The sequence below is a fragment of the Styela clava genome, chromosome 4, assembly GCF_964204865.1.
Source record: "Styela clava chromosome 4, kaStyClav1.hap1.2, whole genome shotgun sequence".
Classification (NCBI taxonomy): Eukaryota; Metazoa; Chordata; class Ascidiacea; order Stolidobranchia; family Styelidae; genus Styela; species Styela clava.
Window position 1 is genome coordinate 23,088,701 of NC_135253.1, and position 23,198 is coordinate 23,111,898.

General features: G+C 36.8%; 1 protein-coding gene across 4 annotated transcripts in view; it reads left to right on the forward strand.

The window, feature by feature from the left end:
• The window catches only part of LOC120325633 (neural cell adhesion molecule 2-like), a 47,409-nt gene that overhangs the window by 6,831 nt on the left and 17,380 nt on the right, over window positions 1-23,198 (forward strand). For all 4 annotated transcript variants that reach the window (XM_039391706.2, XM_039391702.2, XM_039391707.2 and 1 more), the window contains exons 2-12: window positions 1,075-1,235; window positions 2,069-2,210; window positions 10,100-10,243; window positions 10,789-10,929; window positions 12,041-12,143; window positions 13,260-13,330; window positions 14,574-14,666; window positions 17,778-17,932; window positions 18,245-18,434; window positions 19,134-19,360; window positions 21,530-21,658. In XM_039391706.2, coding sequence (XP_039247640.2) covers window positions 1,075-1,235; window positions 2,069-2,210; window positions 10,100-10,243; window positions 10,789-10,929; window positions 12,041-12,143; window positions 13,260-13,330; window positions 14,574-14,666; window positions 17,778-17,932; window positions 18,245-18,434; window positions 19,134-19,360; window positions 21,530-21,658 — 1,556 coding nt within the window. The remainder of the gene's footprint in view (window positions 1-1,074; window positions 1,236-2,068; window positions 2,211-10,099; window positions 10,244-10,788; window positions 10,930-12,040; window positions 12,144-13,259; window positions 13,331-14,573; window positions 14,667-17,777; window positions 17,933-18,244; window positions 18,435-19,133; window positions 19,361-21,529; window positions 21,659-23,198) is intronic.

Consider the following 23,198-nt stretch of genomic DNA (forward strand, 5'->3'; position numbering starts at 1 on the left):
TTTAAATACAAAGCAGCAAATACATCAGAGTAATTAAATTAAGTAATTTTAATTTACACAGGGACATTAATCGATAGATAGCGATGTGTTCATTGTTTTTATTTTTATAAATTGATTGTGGGGCTAAGTAAATAACAGCCAATCACTCCATGGGCTCCGTAACACCAAAAGTTTGAGAACCCCTGAGATATGCAAAATTTCAAATGTATTCCTTTCATTTTGGACCTCTCTAAATCTATTGATTTAGTGTCCGATCATCGCTAATGTCTTTTTTATGCTTTATTATTGAAGCAGGTACTCGACGTGACTTCATTATTGGAAATCAATTTAGCTTGAACACTTTATTGGATTTTATCATTCCTGTGAGAAATACAATAATAGACGATTAGTAACTATTGATTGTTATAAAGGCTGGTTTGCTATAGTGTCCATAATCTTTAGTTACTATTCCCAAAACAAATTAAATTTTCGAATACTTTTATAATTACTCATATTCAAATGGGTATATTCATAATTTGAGTTGGGTCGCGCGAGACTAACTTCCTATCTTGTCTCCATGTCTTCATGCTAGTGAATCTGTATGCATATACTGCAAGGATGCTGTAGCTGGAATAAACATGACTGACTATTCTATCCAATTAATGAGTCCAGCTGCACACTAACACAAATGTATCTCGGACATTGTTGTAAACTGCTTGTCTGAGGAAGTCTGACTCTGGTCGGACGAAATATTAAAAAAATACATTTGTGTTAGTGTGCAGCTGGACAAATACGGATAGGATTCACATATTGTACATTGTCACGTGTAGGTTTACTAGATCTGAGTCTCCTTTACTCCTGAGTATATTTGTATGACCTCACTTTGAGCGAATTTTTATCACTACCAGTATTTAGTATGGCGTAAATCTGTGCTCTTGGCATATTTAATACTTGTTCGTAAGTTTGCCCAGAGATGAGTCACCTTTACTTCTGATTGAATGCTTATTATGACCTTGCTTTCAGCAAATTTTTTATAAAACAGTTTGCAATGTTGTGTGATCAGTTATAGAAATTATTTTTGAAATTATTTTTCAGAGTCTGACGGAATGGATGAGATCTGGATAAGACCAGCGTCAGATAAAACTGTTCCCATCGGTTCAGACTACAGTTTGAGTTGTCATTACGTCACTGAGGTCATTAGCCAGGTCAAGTGGGTCAGTCCTGATAACGTTGAGATGACACATAACCCTCCTAAGGTTGGTATAGTGTTCTGTAGCGTTCTTTTTTTGGTCATGAGCGATTGCCTACCGGTTAAAGCAGCAATGGGCAAATTTGCGGACCGCGGATTAGATCTGGCCGATCAAAGTGTTTCGGCTCACTCGTGTCTGCTGATATTATTTATGACTATTGTTTTTTTATAGATATAAATTTCTGAAAAAAATAAAAAGTTTGAGTTGAAATATAAGATTATTTCAGCATAATCAGCATAATAGACGATAAAATAATTGATAAAAACATAAAATAAATAAAACTTATTATAGAATCGGGAGAGCAAACAAAACCTCAAGTAAGGTTTGAAGCGTAACGTCATACGTTGATAAGTATTTGTCTGTTCGTTTGTCTGTCTGTCTGTTAGATGCACGCGATAACTCACAAAAGCGAGGTTGAATCTGTTCTAAATTTTGCTTGTGCATTCATTATATCTCAGACAAAGAGCCTATTGATTTTGGATGAATTATGTCGTATAATTAGCGAGATATTAATTAATTAGTGATGGAACATGTGGTGTCACTATGGAGTCGAATGAATCGAAAACCACAGTTTCTATTTTGGGGGATCCTCTAACTTTCGATCGAAAAGTCTTCGGTCTCTGACCGATATTCTCCTTATTCTTAGTTATTCATATTGAGTTTTGGGCCTATTATGTGTAACTGGCCCACTGAGAAGATGATTGCCCATCCTTGGGTTGAGGTGTTGACCTGTGTTCACATCCAGAATATACCCAGCCTCCCCACTTCACCTTGACTGAAAAACATTTCTAGTCATAGATGTGTAATTTTTGAGATAAATTTTTATCACTACCTCCCAGGTTTTGATTGAGAAAGAAGCCGGCTTACAGATTCTCACTTTGAATAAAATAACTGAGCAAGACACTGGGATGTATCACTGCCAGGGATTCAGCAATTCTGCAAATAACACTGTTCGAAAATCCAGAGTCATATCTGCTTACGGTAAGTACCGGTACTTATTATTTCTATTTTACTATAATTCTGTGATATTTTTTTCTCAAAATATTTGTTCTCAGAAAAGAATTGCTAACTTTTTGCAATGATCAGGGCCAGTGATGTCCAAAACATATCGAATATTCAAATAATTAATTCTTTTTGGGCACCCTGCTCCTACTCAACTCTTGCTTCTGCTCCGACTCACGATACTTCTACATCCATGCTAGTATTACGGACTCTGCGACATGGCGCATCGTGCTAAATGAACTTCAGGAACGCTCAGATACGCTCGCCAGGGTTGTCCAAAACGAATCGAATATTCGAATGTATTCGAATATCAAAGTATTCGAATACCTTTTCGGCTGTTTTTCGAATAATTCCGAATAGTAGCCACTTTTCGCCGTAATCGTGGTGTTTCGTTTTATGGGAATCTTCAAACGACTTTTTACGCTGTCTCACGTAATGTAATGACGATCGGCACTTTGATTGTTTATATTCTGTGCGACCGTACGTCGCATAGTGTTGCGACACATTTGCACGTTTGCGTGGGTGGACATTGCCGACATTCGTCTACGAGGCTTTTAATTTACAAATTCATTTCCATTACATCGAAAAATTGACAATTACCGTATTTCCCGGCAATAAGTCGCTTTTCTAGGGGGGCGTCTAATTGAGAAAGTATGTAGTTCTATGTGGTCTGTTTTTATTCGCATGAGTCTTCTCAAGCATGATTTGTGTAACCTTATATTTGGGTCTTAGGGTCTGTCAATCATGATATTTAATCGCAGACCGGTTATCGTTACTTTAATAAAGAGAAACACGGCCACCGAGATAAAAGTGATTTGTGACCCTTTCGTTTTGCCGATTCAGCAGAACACGACAGGGACAGGAAAACACAGCTGTGAAATAACCCGTGGACGTACAGTGTATTACTTATCACATTCCAAAATTATTTCAACATTCGGGTTAATAGGTTGTCCAAAATGATTGCCGTTTTACAACTTAAATTTACCGCTCAATTGTTAAAAATGGTTAATTCTGTAAGTATGATTCTACCAAACTAACATGATCTGGTTCTAAACATATAAAATTATTATTGCATATCAGCATAACTGAACAACAGGGACACAATTTTTCTACCCGTCTTATTGGAGGCATGTATGGAAAAAAAACTTTTTTGAGTGCTAAAAATAGACATCGTCCTATTTGCCATGTGGACTTATTAGCCGGGAAATACGGTATTTATAGCCGTCATTGTTACGATATCCAATAAATTGTCACAAGTTGGAAAAATAAGTCATTTATTAGAAAATAATTTCTGGCAAATAATTCTGATAACGATAGTTAAAAGTATCGATCCTTTAGCAGGATGATTTTTTGTTGCGCAAAATAATCCAATCCATGACTAGTACCAGCATTTAAAATGTCATGCCGTATTAATTTAATTCTGTTCAATGTAACTCATGGTTGTATCGACAATCTGTGGACATAAAATGTGTGGTAAACTGACCGATATTATTAAATATTGATTCCCATTTTTATATTGATAAAATAATGGAAGTATCAATACCAAATACCACGGGTATTTGTGGACATGAAATACGTGGTAAACTGCCCAATTATAATTAATTTCGGATTCGTATTTACAAAATAATAAAACTATTATAATTCTAAAATGCAACGGCGATCTGTGGCCTTAAAATGTGTGGTAAACTGCCCGATTTACCAACATTTGAGTTATGATAATAGAATTAAATTAACACGGTCAGGCATTTTAAATAGTGGTATCGGTCATGGATTCGAATATTGTGCGCAGCACAAAATCATCCTAGTAAAAAGTCCATACTTTTAAATACAAACCAATGGCAACCATTATCCAAATTAGTTCCCAAGAGCGGGATAAAGTATAAATTCTTTTTCCGTCTTGTGACAATTTTTCGTAAAATAAGAATCAAAAACTAAATATATTCGGCACAATATCACGGCAATCTGTGGACATAAATTGTGTGGCAAACTCGCGATTAATATTAATTTTTGATTCCTATTTTCGTATTTACAAAATACAACGGCGATCTGTGGACTTGGAATGTGTGGTAAACTACCCAATTATAAATAGTTTTTGATTCCTATTTTCATATTTATAAAATAATAAAAGTATTATTACTCAAACATACAACGGCGATCTGCGGACTTAAAATGTGTGGTAAAGTTCCCGAATATAATTAATTTTTGATTCCTATTTTTGTACTCACGAAAAAGTTGTCACAAGTCGGAAAAATAACTCATACTTTATCCCATTTTTTGGCAAATAATTTGGATAATGGTTGGTATTTAAAAGTATGGGCGTTTTACTAAGATGATTTTGTGTTACGCAAATATTCAAATCCATCATCGATACCACTATTGCCGTATTAATTTAATTCTGTTAACATGACTCGTGGTATATAAAATATATACTGCAATAATCTGCAAATATGAAATGCCTGATAATATATAGCTAGGTTTAACTTGTAGATAGCAGTTATTCCATTGCTTATTATATGGAAATTCCTACATACATTTAGATGAGCTTCAATTAGTGGATTTTATTTTCGAAGTATTCGAAATTTCATATTCGAAAAAAATAATTTCGAATGTATTCGAAATAGTGAACTATTCGATATTGGCCATCCCTGACGCTCGCCTCTGGTTACCCTGCGTGGGTTCGCAAATTCAAATTCCATGCAAGAGGATTGCTGGACTCCTTGCCACCGTAGGGTGGTTGACGTAACCGCTGGTCGGATAGGGCTTCCTCCACCATCAAGTTTATGCATCTGAAATAAATAACTAGCTAACTAATCCCATACCCGATCTTGACTGGTATCTGGACGAAAGGCCGTGGTTCGCCATATGATTAAGCTGTATTGTCGACTCTCCCAAGGATAAATATATATATATCCTATTTGTGTATGTTTCCCCCCCCCCCCCCCAAAAAAAAACAGTACCTTATTACATATCAGGGAGTGCTTCTGCGGAGCCTTATTCTGAGTAAAGGTGTGAAAATACCTTTAAATATGAAATATAACTAATTTCAAATTTGTTTTGCTCATGATCAGTGTTAACTCTAAGCGAATTATGAGTGCGAAAGTGCTTCGCAGTCGAAAAAAAAAGTGCGAAAGTGCTTTTGCCGATTTTAACAAGTTAGGTGCTCTAGCCTTTCATATAACCCATTTAAAACGGCATAGATAATCGAAAAAGCGCTCCTCCGGTTAATATTATGAATTAAAGAGAAGCCTATCCGTTAACCGAGTTCCCTTTAAGCGAATTCATGTTTAATTAAAACAAGCGAATTCATCGGCAACAAAAGGACATCTGCTAACACCTGCCGCGAACAAAATTTTCATGCAATGTATCACGGTGTCAGTTGCTTACTCGTGTGAACAGCAAAGGCTTTCACATTTGTTACTCCTTCCATCTAACAGACAACGACGTAGGCTGGAAACCATATTAGTTACAGGGTGGATCATTTGTACAAATCCCGTGCAAAATAATCCCCCCCCCCAAAAAAAAATATAATAAATATAAATAGCAATCAACTAATTAGGGTTAGGTGCGCTGGAAATTCAACTTTTCGATTTATCCCTAAACCTAATCTGATAATTATTAATTTGTGATTTTGAACCACTTTGAAAGTCGCCACCCGCTGTTTTAAAAGATAGGTTAACCTACCTTCCCTCCGAAATATTACGCAAGATACTCCCCTGTTTTAGGAGATAGGTTGACCTACTTTCCTTTCAAACTTTTTTCTCCGAAATATTACACAAGATCACTTTGAAAATCCTCCCCTTTCGTGAGCTAGCGTGACCTAATTTCTCATTTACATTTATATTATACTATTTCAGAGCTTACCCAAAGACAAGTAATTTTTAAATGTCGACATGCCTTGGTTTGCGTGCGAGTTAGTTTAAATCAGGCAGAAAACATCATATATTGACAAAATGTTTAGTAATGCCATGTACTTTCAGCATTCATAAATAGCACTCTTTGTAATGCTGCTGACCTAGTATCAAATATTCGCATCACAACGCCACTTGCGAGGTTTCCATATATTTCAATTACACTAATAGGAACGATGACACCAAAGAGTTTTCTTTTGCGAAGGTACACGAAATATAACGAGGGTGATTCTTGAAAAAAACCTGAATATAAAAAATAAACGAATGATATGATAGTGGATCCCAAATAATTTTGAGAGTGTCTCGAAATCCATTTGATGAATAATTTTTATTTGACCACATGAACGCTGATATACGCATTCTCAGATATCGGACAGCCAGTCGCGATATTCAATCGTTCATATGCACAAATCTCACATTAATAGTAATTGCTACCCACGTTTGTAAAGTTTAGAAACCAACAAACAGAAAATAACTTATCCTAAAACACAATTAAAATTCAGTCGGCAATAAATTCGTCGCCAAGACGATGCCATACAAAACAAAAAAGATTTGGTCGCGAGATTTACATTAGATGACTGCAAAACGACGTTGTTTTTTAAGCAGAATGTAAAACAATCAAATTAAAAACGGCAGTTACGACGCCATTAACACATCGTGTGTATTAAACTTCCCTGGTAAGTACTTTGGTAAGTACTATTATTATTGTACTTATACACCTGTTGGAGTATTTCGGACAATTTCGAATTTAAAATTAATGAAAACCCGGACATATAATAAAGACGCAAAAGTAAAATGAACATTTATTGAAAAAGTTATTACTTAAGAAAGACAACACGATCGTACAATTCCGCCCAAACTTCGATGTTCGCAAGTGAGATGATAAATAAATACTTCCCTGTATTCGATCAATTAACTTTAGCGTATCGTTGTTCTGCCAACAAACAGCCGGGTGCAAAATATTTCCGTCCTGTGATATGCTCACAAATATTCTCGATATTAATATCATACCCTCGCGTATGTACTTTCTATTAGCTCTTTAGTGATCACTTCCATCCTTGGCCAAGTCATGTTTCGAATATGTGAACATTTTATTCGACCATACATGGCCGGCGGGATGTTAAAATTGTAAAAAAGAGAGAGGTAAAATCAATCGCGAATTTCGTTATAACGGCTCGATTACGAATTGTTGCGCCTGTTATCGTCGAAAATGATTACATTTGTTGTATTTTGAGGCATTGAAGCAGTAATAATTAGGGCATGACATCATCAAAATCGTCAAGTGAGATCTTGAAATTGCAAATTCCGTAAATAAAATTGTGAATTACTCGGTAACGAATTCAGCTTCAATGACCGCCGGGGTATTGTTTTGTTGAAAATTATAATTAATGTGAGAGCGCCAAAAACATACAGTCCATACCGATGCGACTGCAATTTATATGGCCGCACTTGGTGTGGCGCGTTTATTAATATAGTGTAAAATAAATTAAACGAATATCAATTATAACCAAGCCTGTCAGCGGGTTTATTTTCTGTGGGCAAGAATCGTAAAATACCATCTTAAGACAAATTCACTTCCATTATAAAATCTAATTTTTCAGTTATTATCGTTATACAAATAACGTGTGGCAACTTTTTAATTTATCGTCGACCAAAAAACCGCCCCACACTCGTCCAAACGTATGTCAAGCTTGACCGACAGGAACAGATTCATCGACGACTTTAATTAGGGAAAATATGTATTTTATCGGGAATGCAAAATAAATGTAACAAAACGCATTTTGTGATATAACTTTGTATTTTCGGAAACGGATTGCCGTGAAAGGTAAAATTTGATCTAAATTAATCGCAAAAATGTTTTGTTTTAAATGTAACAAAACACATTTTGCGATATAACCTTGTATTTTCGAAAACGGGTGTCCTGAAAAGTAAAATATGATCTAAATTAATCGCAAAAATGTTTTATTTTAAATGTAACAAAACACATTTTTCGCAATACAACTGTATTTTCGGATACCGGGTGTCATGAAGAGTAAAATATGATCTGAAAAAACCGTAAATAATGTTCATTCCAAATGTATCGAAACGCATTTTTTGCGATATAATTTTGTATTTTCGAAAACGGGGCGTCATGAAATATATTTATCTAATGTTTTATCTATCGTCTAACTAACGTCTGGTACACATCATTTTCGGGGAGAACTCTAGCCCGCGAAACGTCATTTAATTTAAAATAGAGAATGTTCCACGCATTCCAAAACGGAAAATCACCAGTAAGTCGACAGGGATTGAACCCTCCGGATTCAGTATTCTATATCCCCCGGTGTCAGAAATTTCTGAAGATTGGAACAAAGAACCCGTCAAACCGCCGCGGAAGAAGGGGAGTATTTTTTGCACTAATAATTAGGGCGTGACATTATCAATATCGTCAAGAAACTGGTGAATTTTCAAATTCCATAAATAAAATTGTGAATTGCTCGGTAACATTTTAGCTATAATTATCGCCGGGATATTGTTTTGCTGAAAACATGTTGAAACTTGAGGAAATTAGTTACAATTAGCGTACCTCCATTAGGCACTCGAGCACTCGAAAAAAAGCACTCGAGTCCAATCTTTTTAGCATTAAGTCGCTTACGTAAAATATCCTGTAAAAGAAGTGCTGTTCATTAACGTCATCTCGTCTTATGACCACGCAGAAATGCCTTTATTGCCGAATTATTCAATCACTATTTTAAATCAACATTCAGGATTGGCACAATTTCAGATTTGTGAAGTTTATCACCATAGAAAAACATGAGAAAGTTAATTATCGTCTTAATAAGTATCAGCATCACGGTATCGACAATAATATTACCATTCGCATAAAATTGGGACCCTAAATTTACAAATCTTGATAGGTAATATTAAAGCCAACGCAAATGTTAATTTGAGTCCTCAATGTCTTCAACAGCTGTTGCCGATGTGAACAAACGGGTAAACCCGAAATATAAAACTTCGATGTCCGCCGACCCGCAAGAATTCATATTTGTAAAAAAGAGAGGGCGGGAATATAGATTAACAAAACCTGGATATCGCCGCCAAAACGATCGGTGACAAGAACAATTAGCGATTACAACGGAATTAATCAGTAAAAAGGCTTTGTTGCCGATTTTTTAATGTTTCCACGGACGTTCCAAAAATATTTGTTATTCGGTACTCCTTGAAAATATTCAATTCAATAAAATATTGAATTTTGCCCACCCATACTCGCATATCAACGAGAAAGAGTTGTGTAAATATCGCAAAATGCCACATGCTTTCAACATTGTGATTACAATAAAATGGCACTCAATGGTATTTTGTGAATTTGGTGATTTTGCAAATCTGTGACATGCTGCTAAAGGTTTTGAAAATCGTGCACTTTGGTCACAATACATCCAAAGTGACTATAACACTTTACTAACACTTTTATAGTCATTTTGAATTCAACGATATCATTGATAGTCACATGACCACTCTCGTTCAAAGAAACGCACTGTGTAGTATTCCAACATCTGGTTTCAAAGACGCGGAGCGTTTTTGCGGGAGAAGCGGATTCGGTGTGCTTGTATAATAATCATATTATAAACAAGAATTTTGCAGTTAATGCAAAAGCTTTATCTCCTATGTCTGCATCTCATAGGTTAGAATTCCGGTAAATATCGTTATGATATGCAAAATTGAGTTACAAAAGTACTAGTATGTTACTTATTTGTCACTTTAATACTCGAAAATATTTGTTAACTTTGAATTTTTATTCCATTCAAAATCGGAAAAAAGTGCTATTTCTCTTCAAAATCGGAAAAAAGTGCTATTTCGCAGTCCCTAAAAAAAGTTGCGAAAGTGCTTCGCAATTTTCGCAAAAAAGTGCGCTAATAGTGAACACTGCTCATGATATTCCTAGTAAAAAATTAGCATTAATCACCCATTCTCTCTTCTCAGAACCTGTGCGAATTGTGAACACTCCATCAGTCCAAATATTTGAGATTGGTACGACAGCTACGGTGCTATGCAGTGCAAAAGGAAGGCCTGAACCTACGATTATTTGGTTGGATGGGACGGATAAAATTGAAACAAATTTGAATGGTGAGTTATTGGATGGGTCAGTGGTTCTTCTTGAATTGGGGTGAATCTGATTCAAAATGAGGGTAAAATTGTCTCCTATTTGAGGTAAATTTGACTTTTATGTGGGCTGGGGAGAATTTGGCTTGTATTGGGAATAAATTTGGCTTTTACTAAGAAGAATTTGGCTTGTAATTTGGGGGTCAATTTGGCTTTTCTTGGGAGGAATTTGGTTTGTATTGAGGGTAAGTTTGGTTTATATTGGTGTAAATTTGGCTTGTATTGGGGTAAATTTGGCTTGTATTGAAAGAGGAGGGGGGAATTTGTTTCGTAATGGGGGTATATTTGGCTTTTTTAGGGGTAAATTTGGCTTGTATTGGGTAACTGTCGGTCATGGCTTCCTCCACCATCAAGTCCGTACATCTGAAATAAATACCTGGCTAACTATTCCATATCCGACATTGAAATGAACTGGTAATAGGATGAGTGACCCTGGTTTGGTATGTGATTACGCCACCCAATCAGCTTTTCTCTCTCCCAAAATGAATTTAAACATCCTTTTTTTTTAGAAAAATTCTCAATGGAAGAAAGCTCATCAAACTTGATTATAAAAAACATATCCAAAGCAGAGGAAAGAAATTTCACATGCAAAGCAAGGGAACTTGGACAAGGACAAAATAAAAAAAAGGAGATACAAGTTTTTGTTTATGGTGAGTTTGGGAAACCCCCCTCCATCACTGGAGATATTTTACGGAGAAAAATTGGGTATTTGGGGCAATGATGAAATAAAAATCTGGACAAAAATCTGTTTTTTGTTTATGGTGAGTATGGTGAAACCCCCGAATGTAAAAAAATTCGATATATAAATCTTGTAACTCTTAGATCTAAAAAAACTCTTTAATTGCTTCAAGACTGGGTCTATATTCGACCAAATAAGGGGGGGCGGGGGGAGGTAGTAACATGAAAATTATGGGAATGAGTTCTTGTTTATGTTGATAATGGGAAACTCGCCTCTCTCTATAAAAAATTTGGCACTAAAACTTCGTAGTTGATAAGTTATCTTTGTTCCACACATGAAATTCAAACCTGCGACCCACGCATAGTAATCAGAGGTGCGGTGATCAGCATGATGAGCCACACGTCACAGAGCCTTGTGCAAAGTGGAAGGGCTGAAAGCACTTGAACTACTATATCCAACTAACCTTTTCAAAACAAACCCAATAATCCAGACGTTCTCGAACTTTTCAAGCTTTGTCTCCTTTTTAGAATTTGTCAAGTCTCGCTCCCCACCTCAAATATAGCTAGCTAACAATAAGCTACAAATAACAAATAGTAAGGCGAAAGTATGTTTTATTAAAAAAAGCACATTCAAAATATATGGATTGGACGTAAATAACAAAATAAATGAAAAGTTTTCAGCATGTCTGCAAATGCTATAATGGAAAGAAAGCGGTACTTTAATTTTGAATTTGCCGAAATAAGGCGGGCATACCTCTTAGGTCATATCTAAGATAATATTTTCATATTTAATTAGCATCACGCCCCCTCAGAAAATAGTCTTTTCCTTTCTCCTCTCTCCCTTTCGATCTCAGGTATGGGATAAGTTATAAGGTAGAGGAAGCCCTAATCGATGGTTACCCAATAAAAGCCAAATTTACCCCCATTACAAAACAAATTCCCCCCCCCCCCCCCCAAACAAGCCAAATTTACACCAATATAAACCAAACTTACCCTCAATACAACCAAATTCCACCCAAGAAAAGCCAAATTGACCCCGACCATTTGAGAACCATTGCATTAATATCATTATCTTTTGTTCAGTTCCCCCAGTGATTCAAAACTTTGAGAAGGCTTTAACAACTACAGAAGGAGCAACAACTGTGCTTATATGTGATGCAACAGGAGATCCTGTGCCAACATACAGGTTTGTATTTGAATACGGGTGCTTCCGTAGTATGTGTACCAGGTTAGGGTTAGGCCGTAATTTTATTCCGATTTTCCCTATTTTAGTTCTATTGCGATTTCGGGGACTGTCTGTGTTAGCCAAGTGAATATCCCTCCTGCCCATAGGTTTCAGTCCCTTCCACAACTTGATGTAAAGTAGGCGAACAAAATTAGTTACCTCCATATTGGTATACATACTTCTGGAACCCCTTTATTCGACTCCCTTGGAACATCTCTGAGTGAGTGTTATGTTTTCTCTAGATTACAGTGGTTCCCAAACTTTTTAGTATTTTCAGAAATTTTCAAGTCTCACACTCATGTCAAAAAGAATACTAATACTGTAGTAGCTAATAATATTTACAAATAACAAATAGTGAGGCGAAAATATGTTTTATATTTTATATTTTAATAACTTCTATATGGTTGTGTGTGTGGGTGCGTGTGAGCGTGTGTGAAATATTTCAATTATTTTAGGTGAGTGAACACGTACCACATCTTCTTGGCAAAACCTTCCATCTTATATACATTCTGTACGTTTTAAACCTTATCTAAGGTTTTGTTCGCTCTCCTGATTTCATAATCAGTTTTTATTTATTTATTTTTACCATTCATTTTATTGTTTTGCTGATTATGGAGTCTAAATAAACTTATAATTTTATTCACAAAACACTTGACAATACGTGGTTGGAAGTTCGAACTTAAATAATGAAATGTAGATATCCAAAATAAGGGGGGCAGGATCAAATCTAACAAATATTTTATTTTTATTTAACTTAGCGGCCCCTCAAAAAATTGTCTACTGCCCCCTTGTGGGTTGTTCCCCACCGTTTGAGAAACACTGCTCTAGTTTATGTTCCATGTGAAATTTCCAGTTTTTTTGGGTTACCCTTCAACTCAAGTTGAAATTCTTTATTTTTAGTTGGTACAATGGGGATGACACTATATTAGATTATGTTTAATGTGGCAATTGTTTATAGGCAGAAATTAATTTGCCCGCACATTTTCGTCAATGTACATATATGGCCCAGTGGTTTGCTGACGAGCTCTGTTTTTTTTGTGCCACCCAGTAACTCAAGTTAAAATTATTTATTTACAGTTGGTACAAAGGGGATGGCAGTGTGTTAGATGAATCAACATTCATTCTTGATGGAACTGCATTGGAGCTGAGTAAGTTGGTATTTTTTAACCTTTTTGTATCTTCATGAACGGTTTTGACTTAGTTTTAACGAGGGCTGGGCATTTTCGAATATCTGATGATTTCAGAATCGAACCTTATTTTTTTTTTAAATCGAATACTTGGAAGATACGTAGTTGTATTAACTGTTTTATTTTAATGCGTCCTCCAGACACATAAATTAGTGAAAACACGTAATCTAACACACAGACAGTTCACACACAATGAGAAACATGTTTCACCAATAACGCACTCAGAAAAAAAAGAGTTGTATCCACGAATGCATTTTAAAATTTTTATATGAATAAAAAAATAAGAGGGATTCACCTTACCTGCTGGCAGAGAGAAAAAAACACAGCGGTGATTCGAAATTCCTGTCTCTACTGATTCGAATGATTTACTATTCGGGTTGATTCGAATATTCGATTCACAAGCCCAGCCCTAGTTGTAACTAATAAAGTTATAGCTTCCAAGATTTTAAACGATATCGAACTGAAGGACTCTTTCCACTTTAGCTAAAGAAATCGAGCCTTGCTTTGAGCAAATTTTGAATAAATTCGGCTTCTATTGAGGAAAATTTGGCTTTCATCGGGGATAAATTTGGCTTGTATTGTGGATAAATTTGGCTTGTATTGTGGATAAATTTGTCTCGTATTGTGGGTAAATTTGGCTTGTATTAGGGGTGAATTTGGCTTGTATTGTGGATAAATTTGGCTTGTATTGTGGGTAAATATCACTTGTATTGTGGGTAAATTTAGCTTTCATTGTGGATAAATTTGTCTTGTATTGTGGGTAAATTTGGCTTGTATTGTGGGTAAATATCACTTGTATTGTGGGTAAATTTGGTTTGTATTAGAGGTGAATTTGGCTTGTATCGTGGCCGGGTAAATTTGGCTTGTATTGTGGGTAAATATCACTTGTATTGTGGGTAAATTTGGCTTATATTGTGGGTAAATTTGGCTTGTATTGTGGATAAATTTGTCTTGTATTGTGGATGAATTTGGCTTGTATTGTGGGTAAATTTGGTTTGTATTACGGGTGAATTTGGCTTGTATTGTGGGTAAATTTGGTTTGTATTAGGGGTAAATATGGCTTGTATTGTGGGTAAATATGGCTTGTATTATGGGTAAATTTGGACTATAATGTGGGTAAATGATACCCTGGGCCTTGTTAATAATATAAACTTGCAATTCCTTACAAATCAGATTTTTTAAATTTCTTTTTGTTTTCAACCAGGTGTAAGTAGTGATATGAACGAAAAATCATTTGCATGCGTCGCTCGGAACGCTATCGGGACAGATGTTGCATCTGTGTTATTGACAGTCAATGGTAAGATATTTTTGTTTTGTATAAGGGATCAACTGAATAAATCTCCTCCAAAGCCCCCCCCTCCCCCCCGGACCCGCCTGGGGGGGAAATTCTTCATTTGGTCTTAGTTGGGGTGGAGATTCTTCAGTTGATCCGGTATAAGTCCCTAAACCCATGGGTTTCAACTAAGGTTCTGCCAGTACTGACTGTCTAGGGTTCCACATGTTTCCATTCAAATACGAAAGTCTATATTATTATATTTTTATTGTCTAAAAATAATGTAATACAGGGGTCGGCAACCGGAGGAGCAATATAATCCGGCCTGCGATGATTCACTGAATTATAGTAACAAAACAGCTAGTTTGACGATTATATTCTTTACGTAACAGAATTTATTTTGAAAGGCGTGTAGACTAAATTATGTTATAACCAAACAAGTATATAATTCACAATTACTCGTTCAATGAGCCTATAATTTAATTATAATTAGACAAATGGCAACAAAACGCAGAAAAGTTGATGCTAAGTGCAAATGGTTTAATGGTGCAAAAAATATTCAAATGGTCAGTCTTCATATGCTGCTTAAAATTTAACGTCTGATCTGTGTGGAAAAATGTGATTTATCAGCCATCCGTTCGGTTTTTAACTTTCTAAAAATATATGCGGCCCACCAATGACTTGCGACCTTTAATTTTGGCCTGCGTGCAACAATAGGTTGCAGACTCCTGATCTTCACCTATATTGTTACACCGGATACACTTTAAAGATCATTTTGTTTTGCCAGCATTATACTTACTTGTATATATATATATATATTATCTACGCTTTTTTTCATAATTAAATGGGGTTTTTCAAGTGAGTTTATTAAACTTTTGTTTCCTGCGAATCTCATCTGGGAGATAATTATGTACGAGAAGATTGCTGGACTCCGCTGTAGGGTGGTTCGTGTAACCGCTGGTCAGTAACTGGACTCCCAAAGACCATACAACTGTGACTGTAACAAACAACCGGTTAGCTAATCTCATATCTTAGATGGACTGGGAACCGGACAATTTGTTGCTGTATTAGACCGCAGGATTAAGTCGTCTTATATCATCTTTTCTTAGAGGATAACCCCAACCCCCCTGCGTGATAAAAATGTAAATCTTATCATATCCTAGACATATCAATTTGAATTTGATTGAATGAAAATTTCAATACAACATCACCATAAAAAACTCTCAATGCAGTCTTGAAAACAACATTTATGCTGAGCATTGATTAGTTGACGCAAACCCAACTTAATTTGGGAAAAAGCCATGAATAATTCAAAACCTTGTAGATTGATTCATAGAATTACTGTCGCTCGCTCAAAAACAAAATCTTGAGAAAAATGAAATGTGAAATGATAAGAAACCAGAATACTTTAAAACTGTTATCCCCTATATCAGGGCTACTCACCTATTTTTACCGAAAGTCCGCAAACAAAACTTCGAAATTATTTTGGTCCGGTCTTTCCAGAAATTATATTTTGGCATCCTTAAACGAGCACTTCCTCGGCCGACTAATGATTAGTAGCAAATTAAAATGGTTTATTATGGTGTTATAGTTTTTTTCGTATATATTCAAAGCTATGAAAGTCATTTTATAATAGAAAATTCAAAGAGAGGGGCTAATGATCCAAAATAGATAATTAGGTTCGGTCCAAAATAACTCTAAATCCAATATACGAAAGGTCCGGATTCGGATCGTGGTCCGCCAGTTGAGTAGCCCTGCCCTATACATTTTTAAATAGCATTGAAATTAAATTATTTGATTCAAAGAGTCTCACTGCACACTAAAACTAATCTATTTCTGTGGAGTTTTTCTTTTAACTAAAGTTGCTTTAGTGTTGTGATTTATCCTCATTTTATAATCATTCAGAAATGTTACAGAAATTGAATTGTGTTAGCATGTAGTACTTGAATTTGTCATCAGATTCAGATATTTATTTTCGTCATGCAATAAACATTGTACATTATCGTACAACTAATCCCATACATGATATTGACTGGTAACGAGAGGCCGTGGTTCGCCATATCATTCGACTGTCTTGTCGACTTTCCTCTCCCGGGATAAATATGTAAATATCCTATTTTTGATCTTTGATTTTTTAGAGTATGAATAAAACTTTATTCGGGGTGCATACCACTTGGAGTCTGTGGTCCCAGTTTGGGGACTCCTGGTGTAATAAGTATAAATAAATCATACGCATAGTGGTAGATCAATAATTTAGATACTGGATAGATTAATTTAAATTTGTTGAAATCGAAATTGGTATATTAATTACTATTTTTAAATACAACTAAACAATTTCTAATATATAAAATCAAACATTATTGTGACACATGAATATTTCCATTGTGACTATTGAATGAATGCCATTGTGACAGATGAATAATTATTACTTCACAATTAAAGAATGTTTTTATACCCATGGGACCACATCAGACGTTGGTCAATATCAAATTTCAATTGGCAAATAGAAGTTTAACTCGGGCCCTGACCTACCATTGTTATATGCTTGATCATCCATTAACTATTGCTATAATTATCTTTGGGAATTCCAAAACAAATTGAATCTAACACACTGATGCCAGCCACTGCACTGCTGATCGATTTGCCTCCTGTGGGGATGATTGTATGCAGGAGGATTGCTATAAGGCGGTTCACGTAACTGCTGGTATATTTCGGCTTCTTTCGCCATCAAGTCCATGCATCTGAAATGCAGGAGCAGGCAGAAGGGCGTGGTTAACATTATAATTATGCTGTCTCATCATTGTCTCTGGGATGAATGTTTAAATCCTATTCTATCTAGGCTGTATGAATTTGGTTGAAAATTCTTGGAACCTCATGGCGACACAGAACCGTGTTTGAAAACTGCTGGCATACAGAGCCGTGTTATTATATTTATCATTTGCTTTTTACTCGCAGATCCACATTTTTTTGTATTTTCAATTACTCATTTTTTATTTAAGCCAAGTTGTAGCGAAAAGCACTAAAGTGCGAGAATATGTAAATCCCATCCTTTATAAACTCTCAAACTGGCACAGGCACAGACAACCATAGTATTATAATTTCCATTTTTCTATTTTCCCTTTTTTTAATTTTTAGTCAGGCCAACTTTCAGTGTATCGAGTGGCGATAAAGTGCGAGAAAAAGGACAAGCAATTTTACGCTGCATAGCGGAAGGCGATCCGTTACCCGAAGTCTACTTCTACAGAGATGATATTATGTTGCAAGCATCAGACCCCATGGTTACAGACATGGTATGATTTTTTTATTTTTCGGGTGGGGTCGTATATTTGGTACTTTTTGTGTTGGGGGAGGAGATGTAAGTTTGGTATTTTTTGTGGGGGTATGAAATTGTGAGCACCTTCTGAAGGGTTCTGTTGGTCTTCGACCAATATTCTCGTTGTTATTGTTTCACGCTTCATTGATTTGGTATCTGTTTGTTCTTGCTTATGATGATTGCAGCATGGGTGCTGTGCAAGCTAATTATATCTATTCTGATCGCGTAATATAAGGTTGTATTATATGATAATAGTCAGTTTAACATTATATAGATCATATTGTTACAGAATAGCACTGTGGACTATAATACGACATTTGGATCTGGGGTATGGAGCACAATTCGCATAGTCACTTACAACGGGAACGAGGCAATCGTCAACTTTACCTACACTACCTATCAAGACAATGGAAAGTACGAATGCAGAGCAACAAATGTAGCTGGAATAGAATTAGCGAACGTGTTCCTGGACGTTGAATGTAAGTTGGAAATGAGGGATAAAAATACAAGAAATAAAAACGGATACCGTATTTGCTCATTTTGTAGCCCGGGCCCATATTTTTTTCAACCAACTCACTAACCAGGCCCTTATTCAAAGCGGCCCTTATTCAAGCACGGGCGCTTGTCATTTTCGATCGTTACAATAATTAATATATTGGTATTTCCAGTTCTCAAGTATGATTTAAACGAGAATAACGAAAATTTTGACTTTTTCTACGCACCGCAGGTACAAATCTGCAAAAGAAGAGAAGTTTTGCGACGCGCTATCAATATTGAGACCATGGTGTTACATAATCAATGCTATCTGTTATGTACTTGGACGCCTAAGGCGTGAGTTTTATCCACTGGCGCTTAAAATTCAAGAGCGTTGTAACAAAAGCGCTTCCTATTTCATTGTTCTCTACCACTGAAAAATTCAGCTTTTACATCGGGCGGGTATTCAAGCACCGGCCCTCATTCATTTTTATGTTCTGTTCACACGGGGGCTATTCAAACGGGCCCTTAATCGAATTGGGCGGTAAAACGAGCATTTACAGTATTCATGATCGATTCCACAAGAGGACGCCATCGTTTGCCATATGATTAAGCCGTATACTTGGATTTCCTCTCCTATGTAAATCACATCCTATTCCATCTTTTGAAAATCCTGCAGCTAAAAATGTTTCAACATTTTTCAGACGCACCAAAATCAACATTGCTGAATAATGTATGGTCATGCGAAGGCACTTTAGCCACACTAGAGTGCCAATTCGCTGCAAATCCCCCAGCTAATTTATCATGGGGTCGTTATTCTACCGTGGAGGGAAAAGATGAAATGGATATCACGAATTTCAATAAATATTATATCACTGATACACCTGATGGCATTTTTATCAGCAAAGTTGGCGATATTTTAACACTTACGGTGAGTTTTTTATTGTTCCGTTCGTCAATTCCCTGTCAGAATTTTCCGTACTCAATACTCCCGTAGTATGTGTACAAGGTTAGGGTTACGCCATAATTGCGATTAAATTTAGTTTCGTCACGAGGCTTATTGTTTTTCTATCTTTGCTTTTGTAACACTGTAAATATTGTTCATAAAATGTAACTTTTAACGTCACACTTACATGACCCAGGTGGGCAAAATTTTTGGTCTTTGGTTCAAAAACCTTACTCATCTCTGGTCTATATGGAGCCCAGTTTGGGGCCATTTATCTTGTTCCCGACCTGCTGTTCATATGACAGTTAAATAGCAATCTATGGAGTTGGCCATTCAAATGACGATTGGGATTCTATCCCATGAAACAGACTCTACATTTAATTTATGTGCAATTGCGTTTCTTGTCACAGTTGTAAAATGCTTGTCTGAAGAAGTCTGACCTCGTTCAGACGAAACGTTACAGAAATATATTTGTGTAAGTGTGCAGCAAGACTCTTGAATTAAATAGAATCCTATCCATCCCTATTTTCCAACCTGCTGTCCACATAGCAGCCGAATAGCCTCTAAGAAGAAGGCGGTTGAGATTCCTATCTTTTACCTGCTTTATGCATGGCAGCCCAATATGCCTTGGAGGCTATATTCAACTAAACCAGGGTGGGCCAAACTATTTGGCCGACGGGCCACATTTAGTTTACTAATAATTGCACGGGCCACTTAACATGGTAATTATGTTCTAGTTTTGCTACACTGACCAAAAGTAAATAAAAAAACAAACAAAACCTTCGCACCAAACTTTCTCAATAATAAGAGCAATAAAAAACGAAGATGCAGTAAAGTCAACAAAGTTTTTTCTACACGTAGATATTTTAGTGTGAAGTTTGGCACTGTTTTTCGTTTGTCAATATTCGCTGAAAAGGACGATGTTGCAATGCGAAGCGAATTTCCCATATGACTGAAAGAAATTAGGGATCTCATAGGGGATTTGACATGGGTCATCTGTGAAAAAACTTGCTTGTACGAGTACGTGCTGCCAAATTATGAGGTCATTAAAACTGCCATTCTGCCCAAGTGTGTAAGCTACTAGGTATGTTTTTCTAGGTATCAATTTCTTCTAGTTGGTGATGGCACTCATGACTCGTTTGAAAGGGATAGCAAAGCGCATTTCAGGAAAATGAACAAGTTGTTTGTATCAAATCTTCATATTAACTACATCACTCGAAAAATAGAAGTTTTACTCAATTCCGAAAATACAGCAGGGGCCACTCGAAACTCCTTGGCGAACCACATGTGGCCCGCGGGCCACGGGTTGGACGACCCTGAACTAATCCATGGAGCAGTGCGTCCCAAACTTTTAACCTCGCGTCCCCTTCTAATATATTAAAATTTCTGCGAACTCTATTAAGTCGACATTGTTATGCAAACTTCCCTGATTCTATTCTCTCGATATCATGAGATTTATGTTTTGCACTAGTTTTGATGTGTTTCGAAACAAAAGTTCAAAAAGTACAATAGATATAGTAATTTGTGTGAAATCAATGTGTTACTTTTTGCGACCTCTTAAATTCGTTGTGCGCCCTCTGCAGGGTCGTGCCTCAAGTTTTGGAAGCCCTGTATTGGAGCATATATCTATCTCTGAACTCCCTTGTAACTGTTGTTCGGTTGCGGGTCAGTCCATCATTCGAGTTCGGACGCATGAAACCTGATATTTTTTTAATTTGGACTGTTGGCCATGGTTGACCGAATATAATATAATATTTTAAACTTTGACGAAAAATTTTATTTCCAAATTCACAAGGTTTCAAAAATACGTATCAAAACTAACATAATCAGGCAGTTTATCTCATATGTTTATGGGTACTCCCGAAGTATGTGAACCAAGATGTCGGACACAAGAACGTAGTATGTGTACCAGGTTAGGGTTAAGGCATTATTTTATTCCAATTTTCCTCATTTTAGTTCTATTACGAGTTCGGGGATTAGCCAAGTGACTCCCGTGTTATTTGGACCTGACATTTTGGCCTAACCTGGTACATATACTACGTTCCGGTGTCCGCCATCTTTGTTCACATACTTCGGGAGCACCTATTTATGTCAACAGATTGCCGTGGGATGAATATCTAATGATTGAAATTATCCATTTGCATCTTTTTTCAGATTGACACAGACATAGTCCCTGATCCCTGGGGCTCCTACTATTGCTTAGCAAGAAATACCATCGGATCAAACAATGCTTCTGCTGTTTTGAATAAAGCTGAGGCACCTGACGCACCAATCGGCATTCAGGTATTTATTGTTTTTTGTAACCACAAGTACTATAAGAGACTTTGGTGCTTAAGGTGCTAATATGTTTGAGAGACCTAGAATTTTGCCAACCAATTTATAACACACCAGTTCAGATGCACCCACTGTTGGGATTCAAATTTTCTGTCAGCCGGTTCCATCACAGAAGTCACATTTTTCAGTCGATTCTGTTATATGTTTTTTTAGTAATGCTGACCGGTTCGGTGATTCTATAAAGGATAGGATAGGATTTACATATTTATCCCGTGGGAAAGGAAAGCCGATAAGACGGCTAATCCATATGGCGAACCACGGCCTCTCGTCCGGTTACCATTTCATGTCGGGTATGGGATTAGTTAGTTACTTGTTTTTCGGAAGCATGGACTTGATGGTGGAGGAAGCCGTAACCGACCAGCGGTTACGTGAACCACCCTACGGCGGCGATGAGTCCAGCAATCCTCTCGCACATAACAATCCTGCATGGGATTCCAACCTGCGAACCCACGCAGAGTAATTAGAGGTGTGGTGGCGAGCGTATTCCAAACGCTTAGCACGATGAGCCACACCGCCGCGCACACAGTTTTATAGAACCGATGCGAACCGACTGAATCCAACCACTGGATGCTCATATCGGAAAGATAAGTTCATTTTCATATCTTAGGACAGGGTTATCCAAACTGGGATTCACGGACCGATGGGGCTGCACAATGATATGAAGAAGCCTGATCGATCTTTTAATAATCGATTTCAATCAAAAAGCTGATTCATTTTTTTTGTGTGAGGCAGCATTTTTAGCTCTTACCAATATGATGACAAAATACAGGTCGAGAGTTGGATCCACGAGTTTACCTGTCACAAATATTTCCGAGAATTGATAAATTGTGCAGTGAAAAGCAACCTCATTCATCACATTAATGTCATTTGTGTTATTGTGTTGTTAATAAAAAGCATTACCCTTCCTCAGGCGCGGCGGTGTGGCTCAACGGGCCAAGCGTTAGGAATACGCTCGCCACTGCACCTCTAATTACTCTGCGTGGGTTCGCAGGTTCGAATCCCATGCAGGGATAGTTATGTGCGAGAGGATTGCTGGACTCCTCGCCGTCGTTGGGTGGTTCACGTAACCGCTGGTCGGTTACGGCTTCCTCTACCACCAAGTCCATGATTCCGAAAACAAACAATATATAACTAATCACATACCAGACTTGGAATGGTAACCGGACGAGAGGCCGTGGTTCGCCATATAGATAAGCCGTTATCGGCTTTTCTCTCTCCGGGATGAATATGTAAATCCTATCCAGTCCTATCATTAGTTAGGCACAGAAATTGATACGGCATAGGATGGGGTCCGTCGAAACTTAGATTCACAAATAGGGGGCCACTGCCTAAAAAGTTTGGGGAACCCTGCCTTAGGACCAGGTCCTAGACAAGTAGACATTGGTACGTAAGGTGCTGCAATTTTTACAAGGATCGGAATTCCGCCAGTTTGGCATTTCTAACCCAATTTATTGCACCCTGGGTAGGTTGTTACCACTAGAATTAGGGT